Source organism: Ooceraea biroi, chromosome 13 (assembly GCF_003672135.1).
Source record: "Ooceraea biroi isolate clonal line C1 chromosome 13, Obir_v5.4, whole genome shotgun sequence".
NCBI classification, from domain to species: domain Eukaryota; kingdom Metazoa; phylum Arthropoda; class Insecta; order Hymenoptera; family Formicidae; genus Ooceraea; species Ooceraea biroi.
Genome location: NC_039518.1, coordinates 5183364 through 5210832, shown reverse-complemented (window position 1 = coordinate 5210832; position 27469 = coordinate 5183364). Strand labels below are relative to the sequence as shown.

Genomic DNA, 27469 nt, shown 5'->3' with positions numbered 1-27469 from the left:
CGAAAGTCCGGCGACGCCAGTGCGACGAGCCTCGGCGGAGCGGTCGCGGGACGCGCGCCGACGCCACCATTGGTCCGCGCGCTCCTCGCGCACCCCTCGTCGCGGCGCGCTCCGCGCCACGGAGCTACGCCGAGCGTCTTCTCAGGTGGAAATTGGTAGGTACGAGGAAAACCGAGAGAGAGAGAGAGAGACGCGCGCACGCGGCGGGCACATCTGCACCCGTTGCAACTCGCGGACCGCGCGCTCGCGCTCCCGGTGGAGTTTTGGTTTTCCGCGATACTTCGCGCAAACGCGGGCGCCGGAGGTTATATCGGGCTTGGGTTCGTGGCGTCCCGTGGGGCTCGCGCGTCGATAAGTCGCAAAACGTCCCTCGCCGACGGTGGAAGCGTTCCGCTCCAGCGTCGCGGTGACGGCGGCCGACGGGATCGTCGCAGGCGGGTTCTTCAATCGCGCCTAACCTGACGTAGTTTTCGTGCGTTACTTTCCTTCAGTTCGCAGGCTCGGGGGCTTCTCCTCGTGGAGGTTTGTTTACTCGAAAGTACGCGCGAGCCACCGAGTCTCGGTGATCTTTTTGGTTATTGCCCGATTATGATGGAGCTTCCAAGTAAATACGTGGCATGTACGCTCTCCAGTATATGCAAAATATTTTGCAAAACTGCATCTTTTGGATTCGATGAAGGAATTTCCCATTGACCGTAAAGAGTGAACAATCTAAAATAGATCTGAATTTAAAAATTAGTTATTGATATAGGGGTATAAAAATATCTTAGATATTACTGCGTGCCAGTAAAGTTCATCTTTCTACAGTATTTTCAAGTATAAGTATTAAGTGGTGCGTAAGTATTAACAAACGAATTACAGAAAAGGCCGTTATTAATATACCATTATTATTATTGAATGTGTGAAAGTGTGTTGGTGATTAATCCAAAGCAACAAATTGTCGAAAATAATTCCTGCTATGACACAAATATAACATATTGCGATATATTGCATCATAACTATTAATACTCTTTTTTTTCAATAGAAATACTTTCGATTATTCTTCCTAAATCTTGTAGTTCTTCTCTCTTACGTCCATGAATAATTTAACAAAAGGATCTGTTCTACTTGCGTGGCGACAAAATTTATGAACAAGCTACGAGCAAACTTGAACATATTTCTCCCCAAAGAAAGAGACGAGCACACAGCAACAGCAGCTTGTATTTTGCATCTCGCGCAGGGCGGACTGGATTACCGTTTGAATAACTGAGGTCTCGACTTTTCAGCACTTCCAATGTGATTTGCAATGAAACGTGTTCGTGGGCTAGACGAAGTAGCATCACCACCCGCCAAGCACTCAACGGTGAGTGCAGGAAGCGGTCTAGGTGGTGGAGGAGGTAGCTTGGAGTACCATACGAGCAGCGGTATAGGCGTCGTTGTACCTGGCCAGGCAGTTCGGTCCATCACTTCGAAAGAGATGCCAAGCAGTATACAATTCGGTACCGCCCAGGCTCAGCAGCAGTATACCGGTGCGATCGTCGTGCCGACGGCAGCACCGTCTCCCATCAAGGTAAGAAGCCGTTTAAGCGCGAAGGAAGCAGAAACGAGACCTACGTAAATGTTCTTCTACCAAGCAGACGAGCGGTTCCGCGGGTGCGCTGAGTACCTCATGTAGCGGCGGCAACTTGCATGGTGGAATAAGTGGCAGCACCCACACCATGGCGTCCCAGCAGCCTGCGACGGGATCGCAGAATCAGGTTCACGCGCAACAGCAGTCAACGATAAGGCACAAGGTATTGAAGCAATTTTGCTTTGCCTCGAAGCGCGCGCTAAATGCACGAACGCGCGCGTTAGTTCAGCTGCACGCTCTTTTAAAAAGGAACAATTGTGCTTGCAGGTACATTCTGGTAATGTAACGCCGCTGGCCACTACTCCGCCCGGTCCCAACCTGACCGGCGGAAGCGGATCGCAACAGTTCCAGAGACTAAAAGTGGAAGATGCACTGTCGTATTTGGATCAAGTCAAATATAAGTTCAGTGATCAACCACAGGTGAGCGACGATAGGCCTGGATACACTGGTATCCAGAGTCGTTTGGATCAATCGACGGAGAGTGAAGAGAAGCGCTAGAAGCTTCGCGTCACTCCGACGTTACATTCTTATATAATTGAAATAAAATTGAAATATTAATCGCCAGGCAATTTCATATGTTAGATAAATCTTTTTTCTTCGATCAAAACTGGCTAACGTATGCTACTGCACGCCGACGGGATTTGTCAGTCTAATAATGCAGCAACCGTTTTTCCCTTCACCACGAGAGAAAATCATCGATGCAGTATATCGCGTTTAAAAAAACCAGAGAATTTAGTTTATTGCTGACCATATGTTAGCCAGTTTTGAGCGAAGAAAAAAGATTTATCTAACAATTAAAATAAAAACGTATAAAAAAATATAAATAATAGAAAGTTAGTAAAATAGGAGAGTTGATTTTTCAAAAGTTTTGTAAAATAAAAGCTTGTAACAATTATACAGGGTGTCCCGGGTTTTAACCGACAAACTGCGGGAGCATATTCTACTAGTGGAAATAAGAAAAAATTCTTATATCGAGTTTGCTTAGAAACGCTTTATTACAAAGTTATGAACCAATATTGAAAAGAAATATGAGATAAGTAACAACAACAGAACATAGTGTAGAATTTGCAAGGTCGAAGACGTTTATGTCATGTGCCCATTTGCAATTACGTAATTTGGGTTCATTTCGACCTATGAATGAACATGATGATGTTCGTTCAGCTCTAAGACACCGACGACGCTCGGAAAGAATCTTAAATCTTTTTGATAATACTCCTACACAAAGTGTTCGACGTGCTTCGGCTCACCTGCAGATATCACGAAACGCTATTTCGAGAACATTGCGTGCTGATGACAGATTCGCATATCATTACACGCCTGTACAAGAATGACTTCCAATCGATCATCAGAAACGAGTCGAATTTTGTAACTGGTATGTGAATGCGGTAGAAAGGGACAATCTTTCCTCATCAATGATACTATGGACAGATGAAGCGACCTTTACGAGACGAGGCATATTCAGTTCTCATAATAGCCATGTATGGGCTCATAATAATCCACGTACTACCAGACGAAGAAACTTTCAACACGGATTTCGATGTAATGTTTGGACGGGTATGCTTCATGACCGGCTTATTGGTCCGTTCTTTTTACCTGACCGACTGAACGGAGAATCTTTTCGAAGATTCCTATCAAACGATTTACCAATTTCGATGGAAAATGTGCCACTGCAGTTTCGCCAAAACAGCTGGATACAGTTAGACGGTTGTCCATCGCACTACGCTAGACAAGTCAGAAACTGGTTAGACGAACATTGTGCTCATAGGTGGATTGGTCGAGGAGGACCGGTTTTCTGGCCTCCAAGATCGCCCGATTTAACGCCTCTTGATTTTTATTTATGGGGAACTTTAAAAAATAAAGTTTACGGTACAGAAGTGATCTCGCTTGAAGATTTAAAGCAACGAATTACTAATTCAGTTACTGAGACGCAACAAAATTTTCAGGAATGTCGTACCGTAACAAATTCTGTACTACGTCGATGTCTAGCTTGTATCGATGTGCAAGGACAACATTTAGAAATGCGTCACTAAATCATTGCGTAGATAATTTTTCTTTTCGTGAAAAAATCCGTTGTTACTTGTCTCATATTTCTTTTCAATATTGGTTTATAACTTTGTAATAAAGCGTTTCTAAGCAAACTCGATATAAGAATTTTTTCTTATTTCCACTAGCAGAATATGCTCCCGCAGTTTGTCGGTTAAAACCCGGGACACCCTGTATATGAACTTTCTGTTATTTATATTGGTACTTGTATTCGCAGGTGTACAATGATTTTCTGGATATCATGAAAGAATTCAAGTCCCAGAGCATAGACACGCCGGGCGTTATAACCCGAGTGAGTCACCTTTTCAAAGGACATCCCGAGCTTATTGTCGGTTTCAACACGTTTTTGCCACCAGGCTATAAGATAGAGGTACAGGCAAACGAACAGGGATACGCCTTCCAAGTATCAGTGAGTATGCCCAGCCCTACCGCGACGCATACCGCGACGTTGTCGCAGCATCATTGCACGGTGAACGTCGGCTCACCGCCGGTCGCCAGTCCACCGACGCAACCGGCGAAAGCGCCACCGGTCCTACAAATAATGCAAGGGTGAGTGTCGCGTTCGTGCAAAATACATCAGGAAATATCATCGAAAAGGAAGCACGAGGTATTAACTAACCGAGATCGACGCGTCTCTTCTCTGCTTTCAGCTCGGGCAACATACACCACACTTTAGCAAACAGTATTACGACCAACAGCTTAACTGTTCACGCGCCTTCGCCGCCGCCGATGCCGGTGTACAATAATTCACACGTTAGCACTGCACAAGCGCAGGCTGTAAGTCAGGCCCTGAGTCAGGCTGACGGCGTCTCGACTGGTGGTCAGACGCAGCAAAGTCAACCGGTCGAATTCAATCATGCGATAAACTACGTTAACAAAATAAAGGTAAAGGTTGTTTGGCGGGGTGTATAGGAAAATATGTGGAAACGGAGAGGGTAACATAACACGACGTTATTATTTTTAGAATCGGTTCCAAGGTCAACCGGATAAGTACAAGCGTTTCTTGGAGATACTACACACGTACCAAAAAGAACAGCGAAACTTGAAGGAATCTGGCCACATGAGTGGCACGAGTACTGGTGCTACGGGTGGAACGAAACACCTGACGGAAGCAGAAGTGTACAGTCAGGTCGCTAAATTGTTTGAGAATCAAGAGGATCTGCTCGCTGAGTTTGGACAGTTCTTGCCAGACGCTACCAATCAGCAGGGCTCGTTGGTGAGTCACCTAACGAAATTGATTGAAATAAATTTTGCATTGTTCAAGGTTTTGTTAAAAGTCTCCCAAGTCCATGCTGTGTGAGGGAAAGTAAATGCAAAAGCAAAATAAAAAAATTTAATTCGAATGCATAAAAAATCTATCAAAGAGAACGAGTTATCAATTTCCACTACGTGAAGTAACCTGTTCTGATTCGTATTAGTCTGCCATGTTTCAGACTAACAAGACGACGTCGGTGAACGATCATACGGCGATTGTGAAGAAGCCGATTGGTATTGGCAAAACACCGTACAACAATTCCGGAACCATTTCGAGAGACGTGCGGGAGTCGAGCGGCACGACTGCATTGGAGCGCGATAATCGGGATCACCGGGAGCGAGAACGGGAACGAGACAGATCGAGTATACGGGACGTCAACAGCGGCCAGAAGTTCGGGCACAGCGCGGGACAGTTGAAGAGGAGTCCGTCGTTTTCGACCTCCGCGACAGCCGGCAATTCTCATCACATACAACACGGTCCGCCGCCTCTGAAGAAACACAAAAGTGTCGCTTCGATACGCGATGTCACCATCGCGGAGGCTGGGAAGTACGGCACCCTGAACGATTACGCTTTCTTCGACAAGGTAAGATTAAAATCCATTTTTTCGGGTGAAAATCAGGCTTAAATAAATGTTTAACGATTTTCTATCCAGGTCCGAAAGGGACTGAGATCGCAGGAGGTGTACGAAAACTTCCTGCGATGCCTCGTGCTCTTCAATCAGGAAATAGTCTCGAAATCGGAGCTCGTCCAGCTGGTGACACCGTTCCTCGGCCGCTTTCCCGAGTTGCTGCGGTGGTTCAAGGATTTCCTCGGTTACTCGCCGGATTCGACCGCCACCGTGGCGACAAACGCGGGTAACGCGGTAGGAGTGGAGGCGTTCCCGAACAACGTTGTGCGGAGCCATCAGGAGCGACCGCAGGGCGACCTGGCGATGGAGATCGATTATACGGCGTGCAAGCGGCTGGGCGCGTCGTACTGCGCGTTACCGAAGTCGTACATTCAGCCAAAGTGCAGCGGCAGGACGCAGTTGTGCAAGGAAGTCCTCAACGACACGTGGGTTTCATTTCCGACTTGGTCCGAGGACAGCACGTTCGTGACGTCGAGGTAATCGATCGTTGTTCATTGCTTCGCGATACCGATAAACTGCCATTCGCTCGCTTACAAAACGCGCCCGTTTGCATTTTCAGGAAAACTCAATACGAGGAGGCCATATATCGATGCGAGGACGAGCGCTTCGAGCTGGACGTCGTTATAGAGACTAACGCGTCGACGATCCGCGTGCTCGAGGGCATCCACAAGAAGATCAACAGGATGAGCCAGGAGGAACTGCAGAAGTTCAAGCTCGACGACGGCCTAGGCGGCTCCTCCTTCACGATCCACCAACGGGCGTTGAAGAGGATATACGGCGACAAGGCCGTCGACATTATAGAAGGTCTGAAGAAAAACCCGGTGGTGGCCGTGCCCATCGTACTTCGGCGGTTAAAGTCCAAGGAAGAGGAGTGGCGAGAGGCGCAAAAGGGCTTCAACAAGGTCTGGAGGGAGCAAAACGAGAAATATTATTTGAAGTCGCTGGATCACCAGGGGATCAACTTCAAGCAGAACGACGTGAAAGCACTGAGATCGAAGAGCTTATTCAACGAGATCGAAACTTTGTACGACGAGGTTCGTGCCTTCCCTTTTGCTTCCTTTTCTCTTCGTTTTCCGCGTTGCCTAACGCGTTTCATTCTATTTCACGCAGAGACACGAGCAGGGCGATGACGGTAACGACGGTCAGGGAAACAGCGGTCCGCACCTCGTTCTAGCGTACAAAGACAAGTCGGTATTGGACGATGCCGCTAATCTCCTGATCCACCACGTGAAACGGCAGACCGCCATTCACAAGGAGGATAAGCAGCGAATAAAGCTCCTGCTAAAGCACTTCATTCCCGATCTCTTCTTCCATCCGCGGCAGGAGCTCAGCGACGACGAGAGGGACGATGACGGTAAGCTTCGCTCGACTTTTATAACTTTGAATTGTTTTAACAACTTTCCTGCCGCAGATGAGAAAGAAGACATGAACGCGGCGGCGTGCAACAATTCTCAGTCGACGGCCGCTTCGTCGCTGGGTGGCCTGCAGGCCAACCGAAGCAAAGCACCCGTATCGCCAAACACGTCTTCCACTTCCGCGAAGAACGATTCCGACATTAAGACGCCCATGCACGCTCTCTCGAACGACCCCGAGGAGGCCTACACGCTCTTCATGGGCAGCAACAACTGGTACCTCTTCCTGAGGTTACACCACACACTCTGCGAGAGACTGACGAAGATGTACGACAGGGCAGTCGCCCTCGCCGACGAGGAGTCCAAGTACAAGCAGCAGCGCAAGGAGAGCACGGCGGTCGCTCTGAGATTAAAACCAAAAAGTAAGCAAAACGTAATTGGATTAATTAAATTCAACTAATCACTCTCGATGTTCGTTGCGTCGCGCACAGGCGAGATCGAGATCGAGGATTACTACCCTGCCTTCCTGGACATGGTGAAGAACGTCCTCGACGGCAACATGGAGAGTACAGCTTACGAGGACACGTTGCGAGAGATGTTCGGCATACACGCCTACATTGGCTTCACTCTCGACAAGGTGGTCACGTACGCTGTGAGACAAGTAAGTAGGACTTGGTTGGACTGCGGATCTCCAGGCAGCAAGGGCAGAAACAAGGTCTAATGTCTGCAATCTGTTGTTATTGCCAGTTGCAGCACTTGGTTTCAGATCCCATATGCCAGCAGTGCATGGAGTTGCTCCAACGGGAGCAGCGCCAGCCCAAGGAGAATTCGGGTGCCGGTGGATTGTGCGCCACGGCCTACATGAGATTAGGGGCCGAGTTGTCGTATCAACGTAAAGCTGAGAAGGCAATGGCGGACGAGAACTGCTTCAAGATATACATAGTACGTGTCTTTTTTTCTATTTGGATTCAACGCTTGGTGGCAACGCAGTTTCTTTACCAGTAACGCGATTTAACGCGCGGTATTCTAAGGTATTTTAAGATGTTGATTAGACTTTATCATTCGCAAGTATTGGGTCGTCCGGAAAGTTCGTGCCGATTTTTAATAGATGGCGTTGGAGCATGTCTGAATATATCAATGTTATTGAAAACATACGATTTATATACATATGCTTAAAGGTGGCATTTCAACGCATCTTTAGGAACAAAGTTGTTTCAGATAAATTGATTCGTGTCAGTTTTGCACTCTTTTGAAGATGGAAGAAAACAAAGAACATTTTAGACACTCGATGCTTTTCTATTACCGGAAAGGCAAAAATGCCTCACAAGCAACAAATTCGATATGTTCCGTTTACGGAGAAGGCGCTTTAGCTGAAAGAACCGTACGTAAGTGGTTCGCTAAGTTTAGAGCTGGTGATTTTAACCTTAAAGACCAAGAACGCTCGGGCAGACCCTCTACTACTGATGATGACCCAATCAAGACACTGATCGAGAATAACCCGCGCTACACGACACGTGAATTAGCAGAGATACTGAAAATATCGAAAACCACTGTCCACGATCACGTAGCGAAGCTTGGTTACGTAAGTCGCTATGATGTATGGGTTCCGCATAATTTGGCCGAAACAAATTTAATGGATCGCATTTCCATCTGCGACTCGCTGTACAAGCGCAACGCAAACGTACCATTTTTGAAGCAATTAGTGACGGGTGACGAAAAATGGATCATTTACAACAATGTAGAACGAAAAAGATCTGGGGTAAGCGAAATGAACCAGCATTAACCACTCCGAAAGCCGACCTTCGTCCAAAAAAAGTCATGCTCTGTGTCTGGTGGGATTGGAAAGGAATCCTATATTATGAGCTCCTACCACACAACCAAACGACAAATGCAGATAAGTACTGCTCGCAACTGGACGAATTAAAGACAGCGATTCGGGAAAAACGTCCAGAATTAGCTAATAGGAAGGGCGTCGTGTTCCATCAGGACAATGCCAGACCTCGTGTTTCTTTGACTACCCGACAAAAATTGTTGGAGTTTGGCTGGGATGTGCCACCTCACCCACCGTATTCACCAGACATTGCACCTTCAGACTTTCGCTTATTTAGGTCTTTGCAAAATTCTCTTAGCGGCAAGAACTTCGACTCTTTGATCGACATAAAAAACCACCTGGAGGAGTTTTTCGCCGAGAAACCTAAGAAGCTCTGGGAGAATGGAATCTTCCAGTTGCGCGAAAGATGGACAAAGGTTGTGAAACAAAACGGTGCATACATAAGTCAATAAATATTTACCGACATAAAAAAATGTTGCCTTTGAATTTTCCTTCAAAATCGGCACGAACTTTCCGGACGACCCAATAATTACGAGAAAAGGCCGGAAGAGTAAAAGTCGCGTCTACGTTATGGATAACGGACCGCGTTTCGCAGGCGGGTAGATAAAGGTCAACTCGTTAAAACTTGATATCCTCCTAATTTCATCTCGCCTTGCCTTTTGTTGCAGTACAAGAAAGACTGTAAAATGACAATGGAGCTGTTAGATACAGAAGGCGACGAAACGATGGATAGCAGCTGTAGGGAGAGAGAAAGGGAGGGCGTCGCAGTCACTGAAAAGTGGTCGACGTACGTTGAGAGATTTTCTGCACCAGCTGGTCAGACAAGCCCAAAAGACACGCCTACCTTAACAGAGAATGAGCCGACGACCAATCATCCTGTGAGTAGCGACCAGGCGGCAAGGGGGGGGAGGGGCAGAAAACGCAAGAATACTGACATTAGCAAGAAGGTATAGGATCCATATGCCTTTTCATAATCATCAATAACGCTCGCGTAAAACTCCACGCCTGTGATCAGAGTTGTACGTTCATCGGCTCTTCTTTTACATTCTCTTTCATTTTCTTTCCTTTTTTTCTTTCTTTTTTTTGTTTTCCAAGGAACAAGGAACAAAATTTCCGCGGAATCGCGTCGCTCGGACGTAGAAAATTCGGTTGCGCAGGATCAATGTAAAATCGGGCGCCCTCGCGGCGATTCCAATCGCATCGTTTAATATCGCGCGACGTTCGTGGGAAAAAGAGAAAGGAAATTCGCAGCAGACGCGACTCGCCGTCTCGCGGAATATCGTGTGCGCGAGGTGCGAATTACTTTCCTTCGGTTGTTCCACTACGGCGCAGAGAACTTATGCGGATGCGGAACTTCCCCTTCGTTCATACCTCACACGAATGATTAAATTAGGTTGCATCCATCGATCATCGGATTCGATTGTCGATCGTCAAATGTTTGTACATTTGTTCAAATAATACTTCCTTCATACGCGAAGCACTAAAGTACATATATTCCGTACTTCGATGAGAATCGAATTTGTACAACGGAACCGCGATTAAGTTTGGCATCACTATCACATGATGTGATGTGAAGAGAAGTTACATGAAATTTTCTGTTGCGCCATTACAGCGGAATTTTTCGATCCTTTTTTCTAAATATCAGTAAATATATAGCTTTAACTCGGATAGTCCTCTTAAATTATCCGCGATGTTCGAAAGATGAAAAACGTACGTATTTTCTTAATATATTGTTTTCTTGTTTCATACACGATTCAGTTTTTATTTATTTTTATTTTATATATACACGAAAAAGAGAAAGTTAAACGTGCAAAATTAAAAAAAATTGAGTAATGCAACTTCCTCTTTAATCGAATGTTAATCAAAGAAGAGTATTAAATTTATTTATTTATGACGATTTCTTCTTTCTTCATTTTTAATTTCTATTATGTCGTTTGTTTTTATCTTCCTTTTTATTTAATTTTATTTTTTCGTATTACATCTTTATTGGCAAATTATTTCATATTTCGTTTTGTTGATGCGTAATTAGCTTGTAATTGAAGTCACACATCTGTTATTTCGATACGTGTGTGTATATATATATATATATATATATATATATATACACAAATGTATTTCATTACACATTTGTTTCACGATATCTAAACATAGTGTAAAAACTTTCTATAAAAAGGGACGGGAAAAAGTATTCAATTACAAATTGTATCTTTTTGTTTATTATCATGTTTAAACATGAATTGTTCGTTATATTTACTGTGCAATAGATCGGCTAAACGCGCGGAGGCAAATGAGGAAAATTTCATGTATATATTATCGTACTGTACGTACCGCACACGCATTCGTTTCACTCATCGTTATACATTCATTTAATGACGAATGTTATCAAGAATCAGTGTAGTTGTGAGGTAACATAGTGATGACCAATTGTTGTACATTATTGATGAAAATTGTATAAAACAAAAACGGAGAACGCTGGCACATATATTTCACAAAGTCATCCTAGCAGTGCCATAATGAATGTAAAATTAAATGAACAATATAGATGCCCTTCTTTAGGTTGTGAACGTGTATATTCATCTAATTGATTACATATTTCGGGAGAAACAATTTTTATTTCGAATATATACAGATTGTAATATTTTTTACGGTTCATGGAGGATTAACTAACAGTAGCGAAATTGCGATAGATGCGCTACCAGGAAAATAGCGTAACAAAATTATATAATTTGCAATTTATGAAATACGTCAAAGCGAGAAGACAATGTTTATTTATTGCAAAAAGCTAATTCATAAATTTCGATAATTCTTCGTGTATTCCGTCTCACGGTAAAAGTATATGAAATTTACGTCAAGTGTATTCTTTTGAATTATTGCAAAAGAAAAAAGAAGAAATTTGATGATTATGCCTCGTTGAACAGACTTCAAACTACCGAGGACTTATGTTAACGAGAGTGTATGTGAACATTTCATGAAAGAAGATCAAGTACAAAAATACAACATTTGCAATATATAATCACGATTTAAATTTAAATGACTGAAATATGAAACAAGTTTTATTGAAATAAAAATATTTTTATTACTTTTAGGTAAAATTAATGTTAATTGGCTGTTTGCGGATTTAATGCGATGCGTATTCAATTTACATTCAATCGTATCATTCTCTTGTATTTTACTTGGATCGTATCAGTCTTATATTTTACTTGGATTTGTTATTCTGCTGTATCAAATATTAATAATTATAAAGAAGTTGCGTTTATAATATCTGATAAAAAGATTTTTCCTTGAGGATATTTGAGACTTGCGTTTACTTTTCTTTTAAATTGGAATTATCGTGCTCGATTAAAAAGTTCGCGCCTGCATCTAGAACGCACGCTTTCCCTGGAACATGTGGCTAGTTAGATAAATATGCGTATAAATTGTGTCACCCGCAAGAGAGGCATCTACGTATTTGTTAAGTGACTGAAAAGAATGAAAATAATCTCTTGTACAAGTGAAGCACTAATTTATAATGTAACGTTTGACGTTAGTCAACTCTTAAATGAAAATTCCTTTTATTTTCTTCACATGATATTATGTTATATAGATAAGGAGGCATATAATATTAGAATCTACAACTTAAATAGCTTTTAGAGAGTGTGTAAATACTTCACAGAGATTTGTACATACATCTTGATACACATACGCGCGCGGGTCGTATCGCGGTCGACGGTCGGGTTCCATGCTTAGTCGCCGGCTGTCGCATATCGGGAACGCAGTAGTGAAGCCTTGGCAAGGAGAGCACGGAGCAATCGTCATTCATTGACTTACCTGAGCACGTTACTTCCACGCCACCGGTCGAACGTTAACGATCTAAAACCGCGAAATACGCCGCCGTTGCACCTTGTGTATCATTCTATTCGGACTTCCTCGAGGAGAGACACACACACATGCGCGTGCGTGTGGTGAGGTTCTCGAATTAGTTTTCTAACAAGTTCTAGAGGGTAGAGGCGAGAGAGGCGAAAGCGGAGACACGAGATTCCTACGTAATTTCTTGTACAAAAACAAATTAGGGGACGTCGAAGAGAGCTGTATTACTCGTTAGGCGAGCTCGAAGTGCCGTTCGAATAACCCGAGGCTGTTTTCCATGACGAGGGAACCGATCTCGCGGTCAGGCCGCCCGGTAGACGCTGGCAGTCTATGCGCACTTGCCCCATACGCGGAAGGGGGCGGGGTGTCGGCTGCGTCCTCGAGGTGCAAGACCGGAATGTTTCACGAGCTCCCTCGAGAGAGACCCCGGTCCCGCGTATGGCGCGAGTACGCATCGGTTTTTCGTCGAACGGCTCGACGAGGCACGACGAGACTGTTGTATCACTCCGTGGCGTGGAGCTGAGTGTTTTTTAGCTTTTAACTGTTGCGTCCTTCATCAAACACATGTGTATATATACGTACTATATATATATATATATATATAAAACTTTGCTATGTACATACTGAATGATATATAGCTAGTACGAAAAGCAGGGACACTCTACGCACTGTAACTATTATGTAATTGTATATAGAAAAGTCAGTTGTAATTTTGCATCGATTCTGTAATAATGTTTGATAAACGCGACAGTATGGAGTATTAATCCCGCAGTACTTTGTCATTTTTTACCAAAGGTTTCACACGTTATCTTCGATTCTTTTCTCTCTTCTCTTTTTTTTCTGTTCAGCCCGATTCTAAATGTACAATACTTTGGTCGCTCGCCCGCTCTTGGCAATTCGGCGATTGTTCTCCCACAAAACTTGCCGTTCTTAGAGCCTCTTCTCTCTCTATATATATATTTTCTTTTATTTGCCCGCTTGCTTTTGTGTTTCGCATTAGTTTTTCCTCGGAGAGGAAGGCCTCGCACGATTGGTATTAGAGCAGACAGGAATCTTGGACTGTTCCTCGTTCGGACAATGATCTCATACTCTTTCCGGGTTGTATGTGAACGTGCATATATTTTTCTAACAAGACGTACATCGCAGATTTCTTGGGCATCGTGTACATGTAACATGACAGATCGAAGGTACAGATTCTTAATAAATAATCGCAGAATCGTCAAAAGCGTAACAGTGCCAACGCGCACCTCGGCGTTTTACATTGTGTTTTTCCACTGTGAGATCATTATTATATCTAACACGTAGTAGACGGATTTCGACACGATGCCCTCGGACATCGTGTCCCCTATTCATTTTGATCGAATTGAATTAAGTGCTCTTTCTTTTCTTCTTTCTCTCGTCCGCAGTTTCCTCGAGCAATCTCGATCAACTCGTTCGATTGGAACAGAATCTTGAGTTTCAAGTGAATTAAATTAACAAATGGTAAAAACACGGTTGTAAGCCAAGGCTGGATGTCAGCGCTTGTTTATTAAATTACTAAAAGTACGGAGCCGTTGAAGATTGGGTAAATTAACAAAGGCGTAAAATTTTCGTTTACCGGGAGCAAAATACAGAGACTCGACACAGAAAGCTCCTACACCCTCAGAAAGGATTTCTGATAACGAGACGAAAAATATTCTTGACTAATTTAATCGCATTACAAGTATAAAAAATATGAAAATCAAACAATTTTTTATTTAAATCAGTAATTTCTGTTCTTCTCTCTCGAATTAAATAAGATTGTCTTACTGTCTCGAGACAAGAGTAACATGTACACATTTATGCTTATATATTCTTCTATGTAGAATAATTTGATATTAGCGCCATTTTATAGTAGGCTTTGTAGATGTCGACTCGGCGCTTCTACGTCCTTTATTCGGATAAAACGGCCAATATTTATGTGTTGCAATCGAAAATCGGGAAAGTGTTTCTGTTATTTACAATGAATAAGTGCAACACTCTACAAGAAATATTAAAAGATATGGAAATGTAAGTAAGTATATACAATATACTTACTTGAGAAATAAGATTCGAGATAAGACATTTCCATACCTTTTAATATTTCTTGTAGAGTATTTATTGTAAATAACAGAAACACTTTCCCGGGTTTCGATTGCAACACATAAATATTGGCCGGTTTGTGCAGATTCTATAAATTCTCTTAGAAGAATAGAATAAGATGTCTTTTAGATCTCACAATATTCTGAAATCAAGAATATTTTGAACTTGCTACAAATTTGTATCTAAATCCTTCTGAGAAAATTAATGAAATAGCATCAAGATTATTTTAATCTAGATTTTCGAATTTTCTATTCAAGATTAAAATATGCTTCTTTTCAATAATAAATATGATTGTCGCTATAGCGATCTTATTTTATGATAGAGTAAAGAGTAATAGCATTAAGTCCAGAAATCTTTTCTGTGGGTGCAGCATCATTGGTTCCATCCGCTGGAAATCCTGATGATGAAAAAGAGCGCTGTTACTTATTGTACATACTTTTTCTTCCATGTATTAGGTGTGTGCAAGTGTTTTCATTTTCTTGCACATTTTCGTTTTAGATGTATAAAATACGATCATCAAAAGTTTCCTTGTTTTTACGATTTTCTCTCGAAAATTATTAAATATCGAATCCCTTTGCGAAAAAAGGGATTTTTTTTCGCGTCTCGAAAGTACACCCTCAGAAAGGATTTCTGATAACGAGACGAAAAATATTCTTGACTAATTTAATCGTATTACAAGTATAAAAAGTATGAAAATCAAACAATTTTTTATTTAAATCAGTAATTTCTATTCTTCTCTCTCGAATTAAATAAGATTGTCTTACTGTCTCGAGACAAGAGTAACATGTACACATTTATGCTTATATATTCTTCTATGTAGAATAATTTGATATTAGCGCCACTTTATAGTAGGCTTTGTCGACGTCGACGTATCATTTTCTCGCAGTCGCTCGTCGACTCGGCGCTTCTACGTCCTTTATTCGGATAAAACGGCCAATATTTATGTGTTGCAATCGAAAATCGGGAAAGTGTTTCTGTTATTTACAATGAATAAGTGCAACACTCTACAAGAAATATTAAAAGATATGGAAATGTAAGTAAGTATATACAATATACTTACTTGAGAAATAACATTCGAGATAAGACATTTCCATACCTTTTAATATTTCTTGTAGAGTATTTATTGTAAATAACAGAAACACTTTCCCGGGTTTCGATTGCAACACATAAATATTGGCCGGTTTGTGCAGATTTTATAAATTCTCTTAGAAGAATAGAATAAGATGTCTTTTAGATCTCACAATATTCTGAAATCAAGAATATTTTGAACTTGCTAGACATATGTACCTAAATCCTTCTGAGAAAATTAATGAAATAGCATCAAGATTATTTTAATCTAGATTTTCGAATTTTCTATTCAAGATTAAAATATGCTTCTTTTCAATAATAAATATGATTGTCGCTATAGCGATCTTATTTTATGATAGATTAAAGAGTAATAGCATTAAGTCCAGAAATCTTTTCTGTGGGTGCAGCATCATTGGTTCCATCCGCTGGAAATCCTGATGATGAAAAAGAGCGCTGTTACTTATTGTACATACTTTTTCTTCCATGTATTAGGTGTGTGCAAGTGTTTTCATTTTCTTGCACATTTTCGTTTTAGATGTATAAAATACGATCATCAAAAGTTTCCTTGTTTTTACGATTTTCTCTCGAAAATTATTAAATATCGAATCCCTTTGCGAAAAAAGGGATTTTTTTCGCGTCTCGAAAGTACACCCTCAGAAAGGATTTCTGATAACGAGACGAAAAATATTCTTGACTAATTTAATCGTATTACATTATAAAAAATATGAAAATCAAACAATTTTTTATTTAAATCAGTAATTTCTATTCTTCTCTCTCGAATTAAATAAGATTGTCTTACTGTCTCGAGACAAGAGTAACATGTACACATTTATGCTTATATATTCTTCTATGTAGAATAATTTGATATTAGCGCCACTTTATAGTAGGCTTTGTCGACGTCGACGTATCATTTTCTCGCAGTCGCTCGTCGACTCGGCGCTTCTGCGTCCTTCATTCGGATAAAACGGCCAATATTTATGTGTTGCAATCGAAAACCGGGAAAGTGTTTCTGTTATTTACAATGAATAAGTGCAATACTCTACAAGAAATATTAAACGATATGGAAATGTAAGTAAGTATGTACAATATACTTACTTGAGAAATAACATTCGAGATAAGACATTTCCATACCTTTTAATATTTCTTGTAGAGTATTTATTGTAAATAACAGAAACACTTTCCCGGGTTTCGATTGCAACACATAAATATTGGCCGGTTTGTGCAGATTCTACAAATTCTCTTAGAAGAATAGAATAAGATGTCTTTTAGATCTGACAATATTCTGAAATCAAGAATATTTTGAACTTGCTACAAATTTGTATCTAAATCCTTCTGAGAAAATTAATGAAATAGCATCAAGATTATTTTAATCTAGATTTTCGAATTTTCTATTCGAGATTAAAATATGCTTCTTTTCAATAATAAACATGATTGTCGCTATAGCGATGTTATTTTATGATAGATTAAAGAGTAATAGCATGAAGTCCAGAAATCTTTTCTGTGGGTGCAGCATCATTGGTTCCATCCGCTGGAAATCCTGATGATGAAAAAGAGCGCTGTTACTTATTGTACATACTTTTTCTTCCATGTATTAGGTGTGTGCAAGTGTTTTCATTTTCTTGCACATTTTCGTTTTAGATGTATAAAATACGATCATCAAAAGTTTCCTTGTTTTTACGATTTTCTCTCGAAAATTATTAAATATCGAATCCCTTTGCGAAAAAAGGGATTTTTTTTCGCGTCTCGAAAGTACACCCTCAGAAAGGATTTCTGATAACGAGACGAAAAATATTCTTGACTAATTTAATCGTATTACAAGTATAAAAAATATGAAAATCAAACAATTTTTTATTTAAATCAGTAATTTCTATTCTTCTCTCTCGAATTAAATAAGATTGTCTTACTGTCTCGAGACAAGAGTAACATGTACACATTTATGCTTATATATTCTTCTATGTAGAATAATTTGATATTAGCGCCACTTTATAGTAGGCTTTGTCGACGTCGACGTATCATTTTCTCGCAGTCGCTCGTCGACTCGGCGCTTCTGCGTCCTTCATTCGGATAAAACGGCCAATATTTATGTGTTGCAATCGAAAACCGGGAAAGTGTTTCTGTTATTTACAATGAATAAGTGCAATACTCTACAAGAAATATTAAACGATATGGAAATGTAAGTATGTACAATATACTTACTTGAGAAATAAGATTCGAGATAAGACATTTCCATACCTTTTAATATTTCTTGTAGAGTATTTATTGTAAATAACAGAAACACTTTCCCGGGTTTCGATTGCAACACATAAATATTGGCCGGTTTGTGCAGATTCTACAAATTCTCTTAGAAGAATAGAATAAGATGTCTTTTAGATCTGACAATATTCTGAAATCAAGAATATTTTGAACTTGCTAGAAATTTGTACCTAAATCCTTCTGAGAAAATTAATGAGATAGCATCAAGATTATTTTAATCTAGATTTTCGAATTTTCTATTCAAAATTAAAATATGCTTCTTTTCAATAATAAATATGATTGTCGCTATAGCGATCTTATTTTATGATAGATTAAAGAGTAATAGCATTAAGTCCAGAAATCTTTTCTGTGGGTGCAGCATCATTGGTTCCATCCGCTGGAAATCCTGATGATGAAAAAGAGCGCTGTTACTTATTGTACATACTTTTTCTTCCATGTATTAGGTGTGTGCAAGTGTTTTCGTTTTAGATGTATAAAATACGATCATCAAAAATTTCCTTGTTTTTACGATTTTCTCTCGAAAATTATTAAATATCGAATCCCTTTGCGAAAAAAGGGATTTTTTTTCGCGTCTCGAAAGTACACCCTCAGAAAGGATTTCTGATAACGAGACGAAAAATATTCTTGACTAATTTAATCGTATTACATTATAAAAAATATGAAAATCAAACAATTTTTTATTTAAATCAGTAATTTCTATTCTTCTCTCTCGAATTAAATAAGATTGTCTTACTGTCTCGAGACAAGAGTAACATGTACACATTTATGCTTATATATTCTTCTATGTAGAATAATTTGATATTAGCGCCACTTTATAGTAGGCTTTGTCGACGTCGACGTATCATTTTCTCGCAGTCGCTCGTCGACTCGGCGCTTCTGCGTCCTTCATTCGGATAAAACGGCCAATATTTATGTGTTGCAATCGAAAACCGGGAAAGTGTTTCTGTTATTTACAATGAATAAGTGCAATACTCTACAAGAAATATTAAACGATATGGAAATGTAAGTAAGTATGTACAATATACTTACTTGAGAAATAACATTCGAGATAAGACATTTCCATACCTTTTAATATTTCTTGTAGAGTATTTATTGTAAATAACAGAAACACTTTCCCGGTTTTCGATTGCAACACATAAATATTGGCCGGTTTGTGCAGATTCTATAAATTCTCTTAGAAGAATAGAATAAGATGTCTTTTAGATCTCACAATATTCTGAAATCAAGAATATTTTGAACTTGCTAGAAATTTGTACCTAAATCCTTCTGAGAAAATTAATGAGATAGCATCAAGATTATTTTAATCTAGATTTTCGAATTTTCTATTCAAGATTAAAATATGCTTCTTTTCAATAATAAATATGATTGTCGCTATAGCGATCTTATTTTATGATAGATTAAAGAGTAATAGCATTAAGTCCAGAAATCTTTTCTGTGGGTGTACTCCTAAAATGTACGAGAGCACTTAACGACATAAGATGAGCAAATTTTCTACATATTTACAATCAATCGTCAGTAAGGTCAGTCGATTCAAACTGCAACGCTTAGATCTACGTCGGAAAGTACGCTATCGAAGCTTTTTGCGCAATGACCAGCTCATTAGCACGTGGACTTAATATTCGCACGCGCGCGTGTTCGTCCAGAAATAGAATAATCCGGCGAAGCGCAGGCTCGAGCGCTTGAACGATTCTTCTGCTTTTATCAGCATTTCTCGCAGACGCTCTCGAACGCATCCCGCCTAGCAATCTGACGGAAGTACTTGACTTACGTAACTCCAAGATATCGGAGTCGGATCGATAGTCCGACGGTCGGCCCGGTGGCCTCCGGGCAAAGGGGGAAAAAAAGAGGGAAAGAATGGAGCATCCGAGACCGGCCGCGAGCGAACAATGAGACACACTTGTCGACGAACAATCGCACACGTACTTCCTTACTTACGTACTAGAGAAAAAAAAAGCGGAGACGTGCGCGAGCGAGGGCGATACTCCTCGTGGCTCTCGGCGCGAGGCTCGCGCTTCCTCTGTCCCTTCGCGCGTCTCGACGAGCCAGCGAGCTCGCCTCCTGCCGCCGTTCGTTCGTGTCTCTTTGTCTCGACGATCCGTTCGGTCGGGTTTGCGGCTCGCTCGGCCGCTCCGATTCGATCCCGAGGTATTTGCGCGACACAGCTGATCGGCGACGACACCAATCGTCGCACGGAGAGTCACCGGTTGATACGCGGCGTAGCCGTCTCCCGTGCGTCACTCGCGATCCGCCCGTCCACCGTACAAAATGGCGATCGCCCGAGTCCAGTAACGGAGTAAGGCGACTCCCGCGTCCCCGGCGGTGGCCGCTGGGTAATTCGCGCCGCCGTACTGCCGCATCGTCAGTAGCGTACGCGCGGCGGCGGCGCCCGTTCTGTCGACGCGCTCGCTGACGCTGCTCGGTACGCGATATTCGGGAGATGGGGAGATCTTGCGCTCCCGCGCTTTACCGACGCGGTTCCCGCGCGAGGATCGATATCCATTAATGCTAATTACCTCTAGCAATCAATAAATTGATAATTGTTACTTAAGTAAATTGATAATTAGGCTGTTTAATTAGAGCGTTATTAATGCGCGATTTAATTGCCGGCCTGGACTGATTGATAAGAAATAGACGATACACAATTATGTGCGACTATTCTTCGAGTCATCACACAAAATGCATAACATTAGTCTCTTTCCGCGTAAATTAATTTTTTCTAAACAATTTGTCGTATTTAACGTAACGCCTGTAACGGAGTTAGACTTGAGACATTTTTTATTTAAAATTATTAGATTGTTTTATCTTAATCATGGATGTCAATATCGCTGATTTATGTACACCCTCAGAAAGGATTTCTGATAACAAGACGAAAAATATTCTTGACTAATTTAATCGTATTACAAGTATAAAAAATATGAAAATCAAACCATTTTTTATTTAAATCAGTAATTTCTATTCTTCTCTCTCGAATTAAATAAGATTGTCTTACTGTCTTGAGACAAGAGTAACATGTACACATTTATGCTTATATATTCTTCTATGTAGAATAATTTGATATTAGCGCCACTTTATAGTAGGCTTTGTAGATGTCGACTCGGCGCTTCTACGTCCTTTATTCTGATAAAACGGTCAACATTTATGTGTTGCAATCGAAAATCGGGAAAGTGTTTCTGTTATTTACAATGAATAAGTGCAACACTCTACAAGAAATATTAAAAGATATGGAAATGTAAGTAAGTATATACAATATACTTACTTGAGAAATAAGATTCGAGATAAGACATTTCCATACCTTTTAATATTTCTTGTAGAGTATTTATTGTAAATAACAGAAACACTTTCCCGGGTTTCGATTGCAACACATAAATATTGGCCGTTTTGTGCAGATTCTACAAATTCTCTTAGAAGAATAGAATAAGATGTCTTTTAGATCTCACAATATTCTGAAATCAAGAATATTTTGAACTTGCTAGAAATTTGTACCTAAATCCTTCTGAGAAAATTAATGAGATAGCACGAAGATTATTTGAATCTAGATTTTCGAATTTTCTATTCGAGATTAAAATATGCTTCTTTTCAATAATAAATATGATTGTCGCTATAGCGATGTTATTTTATGATAGATTAAAGAGTAATAGCATTAAGTCCAGAAATCTTTTCTGTGGATGCAGCATCATTGGTTCCATCCGCTGGAAATCCTGATGATGAAAAAGAGCGCTGTTACTTATTGTACATACTTTTTCTTCCATGTATTAGGTGTGTGCAAGTGTTTTCGTTTTAGATGTATAAAATACGATCATCAAAAATTTCCTTGTTTTTACGATTTTCTCTCGAAAATTATTAAATATCGAATCCCTTTGCAAAAAAAGGGATTTTTTTTCGCGTCTCGAAAGTACACCCTCAGAAAGGATTTCTGATAACGAGACGAAAAATATTCTTGACTAATTTAATCGTATTACAAGTATAAAAAGTATGAAAATCAAACAATTTTTAATTTAAATCAGTAATTTCTGTTCTTCTCTCTCGAATTAAATAAGATTGTCTTACTGTCTCGAGACAAGAGTAACATGTACACATTTATGCTTATATATTCTTCTATGTAGAATAATTTGATATTAGCGCCATTTTATAGTAGGCTTTGTAGATGTCGACTCGGCGCTTCTACGTCCTTTATTCGGATAAAACGACCAATATTTATGTGTTGCAATCGAAAACCGGGAAAGTGTTTCTGTTATTTACAATGAATAAGTGCAACACTCTACAAGAAATATTAAAAGATATGGAAATGTAAGTAAGTATGTACAATATACTTACTTGAGAAATAACATTCGAGATAAGACATTTCCATACCTTTTAATATTTCTTGTAGAGTATTTATTGTAAATAACAGAAACACTTTCCCGGGTTTCGATTGCAACACATAAATATTGGCCGTTTTGTGCAGATTCTACAAATTCTCTTAGAAGAATAGAATAAGATGTCTTTTAGATCTGACAATATTCTGAAATTAAGAATATTTTGAACTTGCTAGAAATTTGTACCTAAATCCTTCTGAGAAAATTAATGAGATAGCATCAAGATTATTTGAATCTAGATTTTCGAATTTTCTATTCGAGATTAAAATATGCTTCTTTTCAATAATAAATATGATTGTCGCTATAGCGATGTTATTTTATGATAGAGTAAAGAGTAATAGCATTAAGTCCAGAAATCTTTTCTGTGAGTGCAGCATCATTGGTTCCATCCGCTGGAAATCCTGATGATGAAAAAGAGCGCTGTTACTTATTGTACATACTTTTTCTTCCATGTATTAGGTGTGTGCAAGTGTTTTCATTTTCTTGCACATTTTCGTTTTAGATGTATAAAATACGATCATCAAAAATTTCCTTGTTTTTACGATTTTCTCTCGAAAATTATTAAATATCGAATCCCTTTGCGAAAAAAGGGATTTTTTTTCGCGTCTCGAAAGTACACCCTCAGAAAGGATTTCTGATAACGAGACGAAAAATATTCTTGACTAATTTAATCGTATTACAAGTATAAAAAGTATGAAAATCAAACAATTTTTAATTTAAATCAGTAATTTCTGTTCTTCTCTCTCGAATTAAATAAGATTGTCTTACTGTCTCGAGACAAGAGTAACATGTACACATTTATGCTTATATATTCTTCTATGTAGAATAATTTGATATTAGCGCCATTTTATAGTAGGCTTTGTAGATGTCGACTCGGCGCTTCTACGTCCTTTATTCGGATAAAACGACCAATATTTATGTGTTGCAATCGAAAACCGGGAAAGTGTTTCTGTTATTTACAATGAATAAGTGCAACACTCTACAAGAAATATTAAAAGATATGGAAATGTAAGTAAGTATGTACAATATACTTACTTGAGAAATAACATTCGAGATAAGACATTTCCATACCTTTTAATATTTCTTGTAGAGTATTTATTGTAAATAACAGAAACACTTTCCCGGGTTTCGATTGCAACACATAAATATTGGCCGTTTTGTGCAGATTCTACAAATTCTCTTAGAAGAATAGAATAAGATGTCTTTTAGATCTCACAATATTCTGAAATCAAGAATATTTTGAACTTGCTAGAAATTTGTATCTAAATCCTTCTGAGAAAATTAATGAGATAGCACGAAGATTATTTGAATCTAGATTTTCGAATTTTCTATTCGAGATTAAAATATGCTTCTTTTCAATAATAAATATGATTGTCGCTATAGCGATCTTATTTTATGATAGATTAAAGAGTAATAGCATTAAGTCCAGAAATCTTTTCTGTGGATGCAGCATCATTGGTTCCATCCGCTGGAAATCCTGATGATGAAAAAGAGCGCTGTTACTTATTGTACATACTTTTTCTTCCATGTATTAGGTGTGTGCAAGTGTTTTCATTTTCTTGCACATTTTCGTTTTAGATGTATAAAATACGATCATCAAAAGTTTCCTTGTTTTTACGATTTTCTCTCGAAAATTATTAAATATCGAATCCCTTTGCGAAAAAAGGGATTTTTTTTCGCGTCTCGAAAGTACACCCTCAGAAAGGATTTCTGATAACGAGACGAAAAATATTCTTGACTAATTTAATCGTATTACAAGTATAAAAAGTATGAAAATCAAACAATTTTTTATTTAAATCAGTAATTTCTATTCTTCTCTCTCGAATTAAATAAGATTGTCTTACTGTCTCGAGACAAGAGTAACATGTACACATGTATGCTTATATATTCTTCTATGTAGAATAATTTGATATTAGCGCCATTTTATAGTAGGCTTTGTAGATGTCGACTCGGCGCTTCTACGTCCTTTATTCGGATAAAACGGCCAACATTTATGTGTTGCAATCGAAAATCGGGAAAGTGTTTCTGTTATTTACAATGAATAAGTGCAACACTCTACAAGAAATATTAAAAGATATGGAAATGTAAGTAAGTATGTACAATATACTTACTTGAGAAATAAGATTCGAGATAAGACATTTCCATACCTTTTAATATTTCTTGTAGAGTATTTATTGTAAATAACAGAAACACTTTCCCGGTTTTCGATTGCAACACATAAATATTGGCCGTTTTGTGCAGATTCTACAAATTCTCTTAGAAGAATAGAATAAGATGTCTTTTAGATCTGACAATATTCTGAAATTAAGAATATTTTGAACTTGCTAGAAATTTGTATCTAAATTCTTCTGAGGAAATTAATGAGATAGCACGAAGATTATTTGAATCTAGATTTTCGAATTTTCTATTCGAGATTAAAATATGCTTCTTTTCAATAATAAATATGATTGTCGCTATAGCGATGTTATTTTATGATAGATTAAAGAGTAATAGCATTCAGTCCAGAAATCTTTTCTGTGGGTATACGCAGTTAAGATCTATGAAATATCTTAAAAGTTTTAGGTGAGCTCTGCACAGCTTCAAGTAGTGCTTAAAACTAATATGCCATGATTGTGTTCTAGATTGATGGAAGCGAGTGGAGTACCTTAGGCAGAATCTCAACGGGACGTAAACCCATGTTTATGCGCCGTAATATCGAGTCATATCACAAGCACGCTATGCATTTAATGAAAGAGAAACGCCAGGCCTTCATCAATCACACGGGGAAAGAGTAAGTACATTTAAGATACCCATCTACGCACGCGTTCCAACGTAAACCCGCTGAAATCTGTTCAGCTTGACTTGTCGCGTTTAACATATTTCGTGCGATTTTATTGCAGGCCATCCGACGTGCCGATTATCAATGCCGACCCGTCGCAGTGCAGATTTGATATTAACAATTACACGATGATCTTCGTTGCCCAGCAGGACAGGCTGTTCTACAAGTACTACTCGATCAATCGCGCCAAGCAGGTACGCTCACTTCGATCTCGCATTTTTAAAGCCGTTAATTTCTCCATCGGTGCTACACGTGTCCGATGGATCCAAATTTCATCACGATTATAACGATTGTTTTGTTTCGACAGTCTCATCCAGCCGTGACGAAGCGGATAGACTCCAAGTTTCATCACTGGCACGAGTCGTGGGTGTCGAAGAACGTGACGGACGTGCAGCATCGATTGTGCCAGGACTGGCTGCTGGGCCGATACGAGAACCTGATTCCCCACAGGACGCGAGTAATAGCGGACAACGATCAGACGCGTTCCCCATATCGACAGTACAATCGTTATCGAGTAGAGCATCTAGAGACGGAACCGTAACCCGATCCCGTTCCGTGGAGTCCTCCGAAATAAATTGCTCAGGATTCCTCCGTGGCATCGCTTCCCCTCACGATTAATCTCTCGTACGAGCGAATTCTTGCCTCGACGAACTTCGAGCTTAGCTTTGCACCAACTAGGATGCGTTTCGGAGTACGTCGCCGATCGAAAACTGTTCGGATGGTTGAAAAATTAATTGGTCAATGGCCGTCCATGCTGCGTAGTATTGTGTACACTAAGGTGCACTGATTCGCGTGGTAGCGAATATATATTTATTAATAATAATAATATATATATGTATACAGGGTGGCCCATTTTAATTTATACAGTCGGTTTTTTAAAAAACTAAAAGAGATACGAAAAAATGTTTCAGACAGACATGTCACGATTTCGAGGGGGACATAAGACGATACCATTGGTTTGACCTTGAATAGTCGTTTGAAGGGCACGCGAAGATCACCTTCAATTTAAGAAATTGACTATTCAAGGTCAAACCAATTTTTTCGTATCTCCTTTAGTTTTTTAAAAATCGACCGTATAAATTACAATGGGCCACCCTGTATATGTATAATATTAATAAATATATATATTCGCTACCACGCGAATTAATGCACCTTAGTGTACCTCGAAACGGCGGGCGGACGAGACGAGTGGCAATAACGTTGCGTGATTCGATGCTGTCGCACCAAATTCGCTGAATTCCACTAACGACTCGCGCGCGAGTTGGCAATTCGACGCGTCCGAAATTGTTTCTTCTTCATGAAGTTATTGTGGGCGGGATTAACGTTGCAATCCAAGCTTTCGTTTCACTCACAAAGTGTTTCCCTCGCGATGATGATTTCCTGGCGATCGGTACGCCGTTAAAAAGACGCTGCATTTTCCGATCGCGCATCCGAGCGGATTTTTCCATGCGGACGGGTTTTTAGCGAGCCTGTATATATGTATGTGTACAGATAGATAAAAAGGAAACGGATACGGATATGCGTGCGTGTCGCATCTGGGTCAAAAAGGCCAGGAAGCGTTGGCCGATAATTGTTGCTGCGAGGAGAGGAAAAATTCTGTGATTGATATTTCCGGCTCTACGCCGGGAGATCTGACACGCGTGCGCGCATCCGCTTCTGTGGACAAAATATATATATGTTTATAATTATGCATACGTATTTTTGACGTATCATGTACATATACATATGTATATTATGCGCAAGTACCTGTACAAAGGAGACATTGCATATTTATAAATAAAGTTTTATTAGATCCGTAGGAAGGAAAAGCTGCATAAGCTTTTTCTGGGCTAACTCGGGCTAACTCGGGCACCAAGTTCAAGGCAAGCACTTGAAGCGTCCAAGCAGACGTAGAGACGACAATGGTCCTGGACAGTGCGATAGGATCGAGCGCGCTGGGAGTTGATACAACGTGGAAGACTAATTGGAGAGTCATTGACCTATCGCGGCGTCATACGACTATTATGTTAGACGTAGCGCGTATCACAATGCAATAACTGAGGCGCGACCTCTGCGGCGACGGATTTTATATTTTCTAATTAACGTTCCTCGACGTGTGCGACGCAAGCAGCTGCGAGACTCGATGTGTCGTGCAACAACGGGCGCTCCGCTCTGCAATCGCTAGGCTCTTTGCGGCAGAAAATTGCGCAACTCGAGGAAGAGGAAGCTCGGTGCGCGGTCCAAATTCCAGAGTAACGACTCGGAAGCGAGCAGATTTGTCACGCGGTCGCGAATTATCTACAGCTAACGATACCTATGGATCTAGAATCGA

General features: G+C 39.9%; 1 protein-coding gene across 13 annotated transcripts; it reads left to right on the top strand.

Moving 5' to 3' along the window:
- Positions 1-36: 36 nt before the first annotated feature.
- Positions 37-26023, top strand: LOC105285404 (paired amphipathic helix protein Sin3b). Of its 13 annotated transcripts, none has more exons than XM_011349577.3 (18): positions 37-155; positions 1266-1549; positions 1614-1772; positions 1859-2029; positions 3870-4201; positions 4303-4537; positions 4617-4868; positions 5071-5490; positions 5560-6011; positions 6095-6569; positions 6646-6889; positions 6947-7309; positions 7379-7548; positions 7635-7829; positions 9387-9665; positions 24962-25110; positions 25220-25352; positions 25466-26023. In XM_011349577.3, exons 2-18 carry the CDS (start codon positions 1286-1288, stop codon positions 25697-25699), a joined length of 4527 nt encoding a protein of 1508 aa, XP_011347879.1. In that variant the 5' UTR covers positions 37-155; positions 1266-1285; the 3' UTR covers positions 25700-26023. The 13 variants fall into 13 exon arrangements, with proteins under 13 accessions (XP_011347879.1, XP_011347880.1, XP_011347878.1 ...); XM_011349578.3 differs by lacking the exon at positions 37-155 and adding an exon at positions 181-522; XM_011349576.3 differs by lacking the exon at positions 37-155 and adding an exon at positions 181-832.
- Positions 26024-27469: the final 1446 nt, after the last annotated feature.

Excerpts from the sequence above, each read along its gene's own strand:
- LOC105285404 (XM_011349577.3), top strand. The coding sequence starts at position 1,286 with ATGAAACGTGTTCGTGGGCTAGACGAAGTAGCATCACCACCCGCCAAG. Across the intron at positions 5,491-5,559 it reads ATTACGCTTTCTTCGACAAG|GTCCGAAAGGGACTGAGATC; the intron begins GTAAGATTAAAA and ends TTTTCTATCCAG. Across the intron at positions 7,830-9,386 it reads ACTGCTTCAAGATATACATA|TACAAGAAAGACTGTAAAAT; the intron begins GTACGTGTCTTT and ends CTTTTGTTGCAG.